The 10,477-nt window shown below is 54.0% G+C and overlaps 3 protein-coding genes across 3 annotated transcripts; 2 read left to right on the forward strand and 1 right to left on the reverse strand.

Moving 5' to 3' along the window:
• Positions 1-1,367: 1,367 nt before the first annotated feature.
• BO82DRAFT_359600 (uncharacterized protein) lies at positions 1,368-3,358 on the forward strand. Its single transcript, XM_025636614.1, has 2 exons — positions 1,368-1,826; positions 1,896-3,358. Exons 1-2 carry the CDS (start codon positions 1,712-1,714, stop codon positions 2,894-2,896), a joined length of 1,116 nt encoding a protein of 371 aa, XP_025486148.1. The 5' UTR covers positions 1,368-1,711; the 3' UTR covers positions 2,897-3,358.
• On the reverse strand, positions 3,331-5,763 carry BO82DRAFT_437025 (transcription factor TFIIIC subunit TFC1). Its single transcript, XM_025641162.1, has 5 exons — positions 5,512-5,763; positions 5,139-5,448; positions 5,008-5,085; positions 4,842-4,950; positions 3,331-4,783 (listed from the first exon to the last, which is right to left on the reverse strand). The coding sequence occupies exons 1-5, from the start codon at positions 5,650-5,652 to the stop codon at positions 3,415-3,417; spliced, it is 2,007 nt and encodes a 668-aa protein (XP_025486149.1). The 5' UTR covers positions 5,653-5,763; the 3' UTR covers positions 3,331-3,414.
• Positions 5,764-7,372: 1,609 nt separating this feature from the next.
• On the forward strand, positions 7,373-10,397 carry BO82DRAFT_359602 (protein phosphatase 2A regulatory subunit RTS1). The gene is made up of 9 exons (XM_025636615.1): positions 7,373-7,459; positions 7,563-7,779; positions 7,844-7,905; positions 7,989-8,591; positions 8,654-9,007; positions 9,074-9,244; positions 9,299-9,426; positions 9,488-9,824; positions 9,957-10,397. Exons 1-9 carry the CDS (start codon positions 7,436-7,438, stop codon positions 9,963-9,965), a joined length of 1,905 nt encoding a protein of 634 aa, XP_025486150.1. The 5' UTR covers positions 7,373-7,435; the 3' UTR covers positions 9,966-10,397.
• Positions 10,398-10,477: the final 80 nt, after the last annotated feature.

The raw sequence follows: 10,477 nt of genomic DNA on the forward strand, positions 1-10,477 counted from the left end.
TTGAATATGGGGCCGGGGGGGGGAGGGAGGTGAAATGAAATGTCAAGTAGTGATAATTATAGACCGTTAGGTGGGATGCTCGAGGTGCAGCGAGTAAGGATCTTTATTTGGGGGCTGTCCGTGTTTCAGCGGTAATGCAATTGAGAGTTTGGGAGAGGTTGAAACTGGTGGTGCTAGGTACTAGGTGAGGAGAGGGACTGTATTGTGGCCATGGGAAGTATACTGCGGAAGATGAGGATGGGTTGACGGGCTGGTAGCCGCCGGTAATAGCGCCGCATTCAAGGGATGCAGCTGGTGAAACAATGGGATGGAGCCGATGTCGAGGTGGTCCACTATTGACGGACACGCGACAGAGTTGCCAAGCCAGCGAGCGCTATGGAGCAGCCGAAGGAGTGGAGGAGGAGAAATGGTGGTGAAGACGCGACGAGACGACAAAGGAAGGGGGTCGTGATGGGCAACGCGTTGAAGGGATGCAGAGAACAGAAGATCAGTGGGGGCTACGGTGGTTTCCAGCTTGTGCAACCATCGTGAGAGACTGACTTCATCATGCTTAAGATTTCTGTAGAAGTACTGAGTAATGTTTAAAACCACTAGATCAATGGATCAGTTAGTAGCTGTTAGATCTGCAACTCAATAATAAGCGTGGGGTTGGAGGGGCCATAGCCAACTTAATTGAAGCTGAACGCGACGCGCCTCGAGGTGGAGAGGGGGGGGTGGAGCAAGACGTGTAGGGACTAGGAAGAAGAATAGAACGAGACGATGGAGGGGAAAGAGGAGAATGCGACTGTCGCATCAACCAATTATCAGGCAATTATGGAGAGTGCAGCCTTGCATTAGTGGTGATTAATGCCTGGAAGTATAGTTACTGGGCAAAGCTGAAGGTAAACTTGGAACCGGAATTGACTGAACTAACTGAATGTTACCACTATTACCCTTTTGGGACAAGGAATAAACACGAACTTGACGCGACTTCCTTCACTTCCGTCCAACTTCCTCCCCAATTCCCACATTCTCCATGCCTACTTATACATTACAGACTCCCATGGTCCCATTTTCGCTCCCCCCCCCCTACTACTGCCACTTTCATCACCACCCTCCCACTCTTCCACTATCCCACTCATCCCTATCTTCCTCGTTCCAGTCACTGTGCAGGCAGGAATGACCTTCTAGATACCTCCAACGTACGTGAGAGGCGTACTTGATTATCCCGTTACAGATCTCCTGCCTCCCCCCCCCCAACCGTCCACTTCAACCACTTCACCCACTTCACCCACTTCACACCCACTTCACACCCACTGCAACCCTTGCCTGGTTGAAACTCTTTATATCTTCCTTCTTCCGGCTCGCTCGTTTCCCTTTCTCTGTCCCCCCCCCCCCCCCCCCCCGCTCGAGTGACTTGGCTGGCTCCGATAACGAGATCGTGGTCCAGCTCGTATCAGCTTTATTGAAACACACACATCAATTGCTGTCTCGATTCGCTCCTAAACCCGTCGATCATCCTCCGCCGCCAATCACCTTCCATCCTGCCCGGTAACTCCACGGCGTCGACCAAAACAGACTCGTCTGTCAGTCACTGCAACGCCCGATTCATTGCCCCGGCCGGTCCCTGTCGGTCGCTCGCTCCTATTTTTACATCTTCCACCCTTTCCCCTTCTTCCACCTCCAACGAGTTCTACTCAATTGGTGCTTGCGATCACCACCACTCGTCGACATGGCCGCTCTTACCATGACCCCGACCGCCGTTCGCCAGCCGTTCGCCAGCCTGGATGCACCTCGCATGCGTTCCTTGCTCCGGTCCAAGCTGAATCTGAAAAACAAACAAGATGGTATGTTTTGTGACCCATCATCTCCGCTTCATCCGTCTCCTGATTGGGGTACTGACTGCCGTGGTTCAGGTGCCATCTTGTCCAAGAAGACCCAGCCAACAGTGGATGTTGACTCGGAGAATATCGACCCAGTCACTCTTAAGCTCTCGACCAAGCGGAAGCGGACTATGGACGACGACGACTCCGAACCAGCGATCAAGATTTCTTCAAAGCCGTCCAAGACCTCTCGCGTGGTTCTGACCACACTCGAACCAAGCAGTGCTCCTCGTATGCCTGCAACGCCGACCAAGCCGATTCTGTCTACTCCCAAGTCAGCACCTATTCTCAAGCCTGCTGGACGCTCGCCTCAACCAAAGTCATGCAAATCTTCTTCTCGACGTTCCACCATCGCTAAGAGCCGACTTGAATCGACCGGTCGGAAATCCGTTCACCGCCCCTTCTCCCTCGCGGCTGCCTTGTCAGGTCCAAAGCCCAAGCGCCAGTCCATTCCCAAAGCACCGGCTTCCTGGGCGTTCGATATCTATGTTGATAACGAACAAGAAGAAATGACGAACTTGATGCAACACTCTACTTGCGTCCTGGACATCAATGACCAGGAGGGCAAAGCAGAGACCTCGGGTCGTGGCAAGGAGAATGTCCCTCCCGTGGAACTAGGATTGGATCTGCCACGCTCTCGCGAGCAGGAGTCTCCTGCCGCCGCAGCTCGCAAATCGGTCATGATGGAGGAGTCCCGAGAGCCTCTTGGGGACCTGAATGCCGCTGACTTTTACGGCGATGATTGCCATGCGTTCTCCTATGTCGTCATTTATGATGAGGAGGAGATAGACGGCGCTGAGAAAAAGGCGCCACTCCACCCTTCCTCGCGCACCAGCCCTTGTTCCATCCCCAGCAAGCTTTCGAGTGTTTCTACCATCTCCTCCCTTCTCGAGGCCTCCCTTCCAGCTGAGGCTACCACTGACGCCAAGCCGGAGCCAACGGAGGCTGAAATTGAGATCTGGGAAAGCGCAAGTGCTGCGGAAGAAGCAGCTGAGGCAGATGAAGCAGCTGCGGAGTCATTCATTAGCGCTTGATGCGCGCTTTGCATCGCAAAAGGTGTTCTACTGGTTGTTATTCGGTTGTTTGTTGTTTTGGCGTCTGGAAAGCTCGAGAGTGCATTATATGGATACCCTACTGGCTACTGTCATTCTGATTTCTTTTTCTATGTTGATCTTTTCCTATTCGACCTACATCACCACGACTCAGCGACCCTTCCCTTGTGCCCCTTCGCGCTCACAGGCCCACCTTCTCTCGTCTACCTTGACCATACTACCTACACCGCGCGACTTATATTTATCCGAGGCTGGACAACTCATATTACTAACTCTTTCCCTCGCTCATAACTCGATGAACGCCTGTGTCTGCATGTATCAGCTAATGGCCAGAGAATGCGTCATGCCGTCTAATGTCTTATACGAAATACCTACCATTATCATCTACTTAAACTTAGATTAAATTTAGCTAGCTACAATAAATGAAACTTGATACAATCCGAAACAGAGTTAACATTATCGTGTGCTTCATTTGTATCTCAGCTTCCAGATAGTCGTAATCATCTGAAGGTATCAATGTCCTCATCTTGCTCACTCTCGCCCTCGTCGTCATCCTCATCCACCTCATCCTCATCCTCCTCAACTGCAGCAGACACCGCAGCGGCCGCCTCCGCCGCCTGGGCTTCCAACAACTCCTCCTGCTCATAAGCCTCCTCCTCCCCTTCACCCATCTCCTCCCCGACCTCCATTCCCTGTGTATCTAATTGCTCCTCTTCCTCTTCCTCCTCCTCGTCCTCTTCCACCTCTTCTTCTTCCTCCCCACCAACCACATCCTCCCGGAACTGCACCCGCCGCCCCGCCGCGCTCCTCCTCGTCGCCATGCCCCGACCCCTCCGTCTCTTGCCCGCCCGCTTATCCGCGGCGGCCCGCTCCCGAAACGCCGGCGCACTTTTGATGATGGCGCGGATCTCCGTAGCCATCATGGTACTCTTGGAGGTGGCGGTGGCGGGATTCAACCAGAAGTCAGTGTTAATGGACTCCGGGGTAGCGTAGTCCGGCAGGGCGAGGATCTGCTCGAACTCGGCGTCGTCGGTGGCGCGGTCGTCGAGCAGGCCCAGCACTTTGTGGCGCATGATGGTCTTGAACTTGGCCAGGGTGCCGTTCCCGTACCACCCGTCGGTGAGGACGTCGCACTGGTCGCGGAGGAAGCCCTGCGGCGGCGGGTTTCCGTCTCCCGCTGGGAAGAGGATGTTGCGGAGGATCGGGTCCTGGATGTCGCAGTACATCCACATGCGGCCGTCGCGGGCCAGCGGCGGTTGCCCCGTGAAGAGGTGGGTGTCCGTGGGCAGCTGACCCGGTTGGTGGTGCAGCTGGTTGTGGAAGGAGGCGGTCGGGTCGAACTGCGGCACCTCGTTGGGGCGGAAGTAGGCGTGCCGCCGGGCGCCGTCCTTGTTGTTGTTGGTTACGGAAGTGCTGGCGCCGAAGTAGCCGTCGCGCGCGACGTCGGCGTCTCGCGGTTGGATCTGGAACATTAGGGTCTGGTAGATGTGGTTCTCGGGTGAGCTGCGCGGGTCGTGCGAGAACCGGATGATCGCGTCGCGCCACGGCCCTGACCGGAAGACGTAGCCTACGTAGGGGATCGCGTGGCGTAGGGCGTACCGCTTCTCGACGGTCGGCAGGGCGTTGCGCAGCCCCCGCCGCGTCCAGGCGGGTCGCGACCTGAAGAGGCCCTGCAGGATCGTGATGGTTTCTTGGAGCGTTGGGTCCAGGGTCGAGACCGGGGGGCAGTTGTCCCGTGGCTGGGTGGGGACTTCGGGGATGTCGTAGGGGACTAGGTGCGTGTGCACTTTGACCGTGCGTTGGGTGTTGACGGTGGTGATTTTGCCGGTGGTGTCGATGGACTTTTGCATCGTTGGATTTTGACGGTAGCTTGGGGAGGGGTGTTAGTTTTGGTTTTGGGAGGATTGGGGGGGAGGGGAGGGCTTACATGTAGTTGAAGGGCAGGTCACCGTGGCTGAATGAGGGTGGAGGGATAATGTCCACGTTCGAAGTGATGCCTTTGGTCATGTCTAGGTCAAATTGCTTCATCCTCTCGTCTGTTTGGAGGGTCAGTTTGATCTTCATGTGCTTGGGAGGCGGGCGCAACGGCTTACAGTCGAACGGCAAGATATGCTCGCGGAACTTGTTTGCAAATGCGCTCGATGCCGTCGAGAAGACAAAGTCCGGCATTCCTAACTCCGTTTAGTGCCTGTCGATGGATTCCATAAAGCAGAAAAGTTCTCACCTCGAAATACATGCGTCCGCTCGATCATCCCTACCGGCTCAACTTGATACCTTCCGACGTTGTCGCGAAGGCTCTGCAGCACTTCCCGCGCGCTGTGTCGCGCAGCTTCCACATGCCCCGTGGTGATTGGAACCCCGGTAAACGGCTCATCGGAGCCCTTCTTGCGTTTGCGACCCGTCCGCTTGGGCACCGTGACCTTGACCAGGATGTTGTTGGCCGTCGAGCTGATCGACTTCATCGGTCTGGACATGGCATCCTCCGGCCGGAGGAAGAGCCTGGCCGGGCTGTCCGCCTTGGGAGGGTTGAGGATCTAGTCTGCATTGTCAAACGGTGGTGTCTTGTACTCTGGAGTCTGTTGGGCTATTCTGCTTACTCGCGTGACACCTGCATCGCCGCGGAGGGTATCAAGGGCTTTGTCGACATTTTTGATGATAGCAGGATGTTCCACGCTGACCATGCGGCGAGCGGGGATGGAATAGAACAGGGCCGTTCTGGAATCCGTGAAGTCTGTCATGGCGATTCTTTTTGGTGTTTTAGGGTGTGATATGACGTTTTCTGGTGCGGTTATAGATCCGATGGTCGACCGCGTGCTCAATATATTTTCGGTGGAGTAAACCAAAGTATGCGACGGAGAGATGCACACTCATGTGACGTCAGTTGATGAAAATTGTGATTTACCTTCTTCCACACAGAAGGGAATTCTGGCCGACCCCTGATACAAATCTGCAGAAGCGACAGAAGAGACTACCGTCTTCTGACTATCACCATCTATTCAGGAGAATCTCATCTCGTCGAGGTGAAATCGGAGGTGGGATCTATCCGCATATCACGTGACCGTCATCACAATCCAGGCCAGGGGAGAAAAACTCATCCCGAAATGGAAAGCCTCAGTCTCCAAGCCCGACGGTCTGAAACAGACTAGACCATCGCCAATCTGGCTGGACATTAGTGCTTCCGTGGTAAACCATCAGATGATTTCGCGACACAGATAGGTACAGTAGATGTCTAGTAAATTGTGCCAGTACGTACTTCATATTGCATCCAGTACTGGATGTATGTCGACTGTTAGTGCAGTGTTTCTGTAGACCAACCGGAACCACTGTGATTCACTTTGCCTGTTTCTTTGGAACCAACTGCAGTTCAGGTGCAGCAGCAAACAGCAGCAACAGCAGCAACAGTCAGTCCGAGCGCTTCTTCTCATCTCCTCAGCCACAACCCAGCATTCGATTGATGACCTTAACCTCTTTCTCTTACTCGCTCACTTGCTCACTCCCTCACTCACTTGCTCTCACTCACTCACTCACTCACTCACCCACCCCCTTCCCTTCCGAGGATCCCCCCAAACCTTCATACTACTTCTTCCATCCCGTTGACAGCTAAGCTACGCTACGCTACCTTTTTTTTTTTTTTTTTTTTTTTGGCTTCCCCGCCTCGTGTCTCATCTGGTCTGTCAGACCGATCCGTTGGAAACAATCTCATCTCGTCATATCTATCTACTATCATTTTCCTTGCCCCTCGTGGATTGTTGACCGTGCCAGTTTGATTTACTTTTCTCTTTTCCCCCCGGGGCTCTTGTTGCACCCCCGCTCTCTAAGCCAAACCCGCTAAGCGACCACGGCAAAGGCGATCGACCGACTGCCAACTGACTGACTGGCTACTGCACTGCGGTTCCCTATACCGCTCCCATTCGCGCCAAAGAGAGACAGACACAGCAGTGTGAGAGATCGATCCTCCTCTTTCCACTTTCCCACCCAACAACCTGAACCCCCCCCCCTCTCCCCGCCTCACTCCCTCTCAATTGTCCCAGCTCGAATTTCCTAAGGTAAGTCCTGCAGCTTATAGTTTCATGTTCCATTTCTGCTTCCCGCTCCGCCCCTTGTTTGTTTCGATCCTCTCACCGCGGTCCCTCTACCATCTCAACCGCCTGTTCTGCGAATTGCCCGCTATTCTGCCCGGTGCTGCGTTTGCGTCCCAAGCCTTCGATAATTCCCCTCACCACCCTTCCCCATCCGACTACGCATCACCTTCCATCGCCTGCCTTCCCAAGAAATTGTTACAAGCCAACCCTGCAAACTACCGCCTCTCTGAATTTCGAAACAAGCGCTATGCTGCGTTGTGTTGTGGCTGCAAATGCTCATGTGGTCATTCCTAGGCCGACATAAACAAATCCCGACGTGGCTCTCCTGAATCGCCTCCGCCCTGCCCGACTCCATCCCTCCTGCTAGGGTGCGGCTTCTTGCTGCACTGGCACCGAGTCCCCAAACCGAGTACATGTGGCTGTTCGTTTAGTCGTCAAGATGAAGGGTTTCAGACAGAGAGTGGTGAGTTCGCCCTCGTCGCCTTCCGCCCCTTAGCTGTTCCCCGCCTCCGCCATTTCCCTCCAGCTTCGCCGGCCGACCACCCGAATTGGGCTGACCTCCATAGCACGAGCAGTTGTCGAGGGCGAAAGACGCGAACAAATCCTCCAAGAAGAAAGACTCCTCCCACGCCTCCTCCCAGAACAACGCCGCCCTCGGGGTTCACCATGGCCAGCAATCTTCTTCCCCCAACCAGGGCACCCCGACCTCGTCCACAACTTCCGTGAATGATACCAGAGGAAAGTCGCCGGAGAGTTCTGCGCAGGCCGGAATCTACCCCCCTGGTTAGTATTCCAATTCGCAGCCGAAGAAACATCACTGGTCAACCGGTGGTTAACGGTGGTTCAGGTACTCCTACCAAGCAGGGACAGCCGATGGCTCCTAGTGTGGTCATTAGTCCAAGTGGCCCAGTAAGTCATTTCACTCCTGATCCGAATGGCGTGCGCGTCAATTCTGTCGCTCGTGAGCCCATCTAACCGTGCTTTTTGCGCAGCATCATGTCCCTCCTCCCGGTGCGGCTGAGACAATGCCAGGCGACCTGGCTCCTCCTAGGAAGTCCCATGTCTTTGATCGCCTTCAGACGACGCCTAAAGACATGTCCGAAGGCATCAGAACCCCCAAGCGCCAGCATTCGTCGCGATTCGATATCTCCGACCAGCGTCAGCGGGAGCTTGAGAAACTCCCTGGCTTCCACGAAGTCCCACCCAATAGACGTCAGGACCTGTTCATGCAGAAGATTGACCAGTGCAACATCATTTTCGACTTCAATGACCCGACGGCTGATATGAAGTCTAAGGAAATCAAGAGACTGGCGCTCCACGAACTCTTAGATTATATCGCCAACAATCGCTCCGTCATCACAGAACCGATGTACCCCCGAGTCGTCGAGATGTTCGCCAAGAACCTTTTCCGACCCATCCCACCTCCAGTGACTCCTCAAGGCGAGGCTTTCGACCCGGAGGAGGACGAGCCGGTCCTGGAAGTCGCGTGGCCGCATATTCAGGTGGTCTATGAGTTCTTCTTGCGGTTCATCGAAAGCCAAGATTTCAACACCAACATCGCCAAGGCATACATCGATCACCATTTCGTTCTGCAGGTAGGCCGCCCAACCGCATTGTATAGTCAAAACAAGATCTCGGGCCACTAACACTCCTCCAGTTGCTCGAGCTGTTCGACTCGGAAGATCCCCGCGAACGCGATTTCCTCAAGACTACTCTGCATCGGATCTACGGGAAATTCCTGAATCTGCGCTCATACATTCGTCGATCCATCAACAACGTCTTCTTCCAGTTCACATACGAGACCGAGCGGTTCAACGGCATTGCCGAACTGTTGGAAATTCTTGGCTCCATCATCAACGGATTTGCCCTTCCCCTGAAGGAGGAGCACAAGCTGTTCCTCACCAGGGTTTTGCTTCCGCTGCACAAAGTCAAGAGTCTTAGCATGTATCACCCGCAGCTGGCCTACTGCATTGTTCAGTTCCTCGAAAAGGACTCGACTTTGACGGAAGATGTGAGTGTCCCCATTACGCCTGGCTTATCGGAGATGAGCCTCGAGCAGATGCTAATATGGAAATAGGTCGTTCTTGGACTGTTGCGTTACTGGCCTAAGACTAACAGTACTAAGGAGGTCATGTATCTCAACGAAGTTGAGGATATTTTCGAGGTGATGGACCCCGCCGAGTTCGCCAAGGTGCAGGTGCCCTTGTTCCAACAACTCGCCAAGTCGGTGGCCAGTCCGCATTTCCAGGTATGAGATAACTGTCTCAGATTGTGATGTGTCGCAAAGCTAACTGTAGGTAAGGTTGCGGAACGCGCACTGTACTTTTGGAACAACGAATACTTCTGCAACCTTGTCAGTGACAATGTGGAGATCATCCTGCCGATCATGTTTCCACCTTTGTATGAAAACTCTAAAGGCCACTGGAACAGGTAAGTATTCTCACCTTTGCAACTTTCTAGTCTCCATTATACTGATCTCCGGTCGGCACAGAACAATCCATAGCATGGTCTACAACGCCATGAAAATGTTCATGGAAATCAATCCCCAGTTGTTCGATGAATGCTCTCATGAGTACAACGAGCGGCAGAATAGTGCCGAACAGCGGGAGCAGAGCCGGCAGACTAGATGGGAGAAGGTGTTGGAACAGGCCAACGAACGGAAGAATGGGGTCGCGCCTCCTCCACAGTGCCAGATCGCGGAGATTCCCGTTCAACTGGATGATATCGACTCGGTCACCCACGATAGCCAAAAGCGCCTCCATGCCCTGAAATTGGACGATTCAGGAGCATCGACGGAGCGGAGTTCTAGAGAGAACACGGCGACCTCGGTGAGTGATGGACTTCCCTAATTGCCTGTGTGGTCATGCTTCAGCCGTGACGTTATCGCATCACGCTAGGTGCCCTCCATCACCCTGATTTGTCGTTGTCTTGGCTAAGAGTTCCTCGGTTTCCTTGTACAGCAAGCGTGATTCTAATGTTGAAACGTCCGTTTGCTTCAGAATCGGCGCCGCGGCGGCCTTGATGAATTTCGGAGACGAAGAAGTGGTAGCGCAAGTGAGATTCGACCTCGTGTAGATCGACGACGGTCGGCTGGCTCTGGCGCTGCTTTCTCGATCTTGTCACGAAGCAATTCTGTCAAGTGACAGTCGAATTAATGGTATTTCCCTGCTAGATTTCCTGCAATGATGGCATAGCGACTATGAGCTGCGACGATGTGTACTCGATCTTCCCTGGTCTTACGTTCGGTTCACCCCTTTGTTCGCGCTCTTCTTCATGCCTCTCTATCTTCGTTCTTCACCCCCTTCTTATTCCTTTCAATTCTCATCTTTGTGTACATGGCCTTCAATATTCTTGTGTCCCAGCGTGCACGTGGGTTGCCACGCCCGGGTGCAATTCAGCGGACGTTGTTGTCAGTTGGACTACTAGAACTGTGTTCGGGTCTGGAAAACGGGTGAATGGCGTTTCCCCTCGGTCGACGTTG

The sequence above is a fragment of the Aspergillus uvarum genome (assembly GCF_003184745.1).
Source record: "Aspergillus uvarum CBS 121591 unplaced genomic scaffold BO82scaffold_99, whole genome shotgun sequence".
NCBI lineage: Eukaryota > Fungi > Ascomycota > Eurotiomycetes > Eurotiales > Aspergillaceae > Aspergillus > Aspergillus uvarum.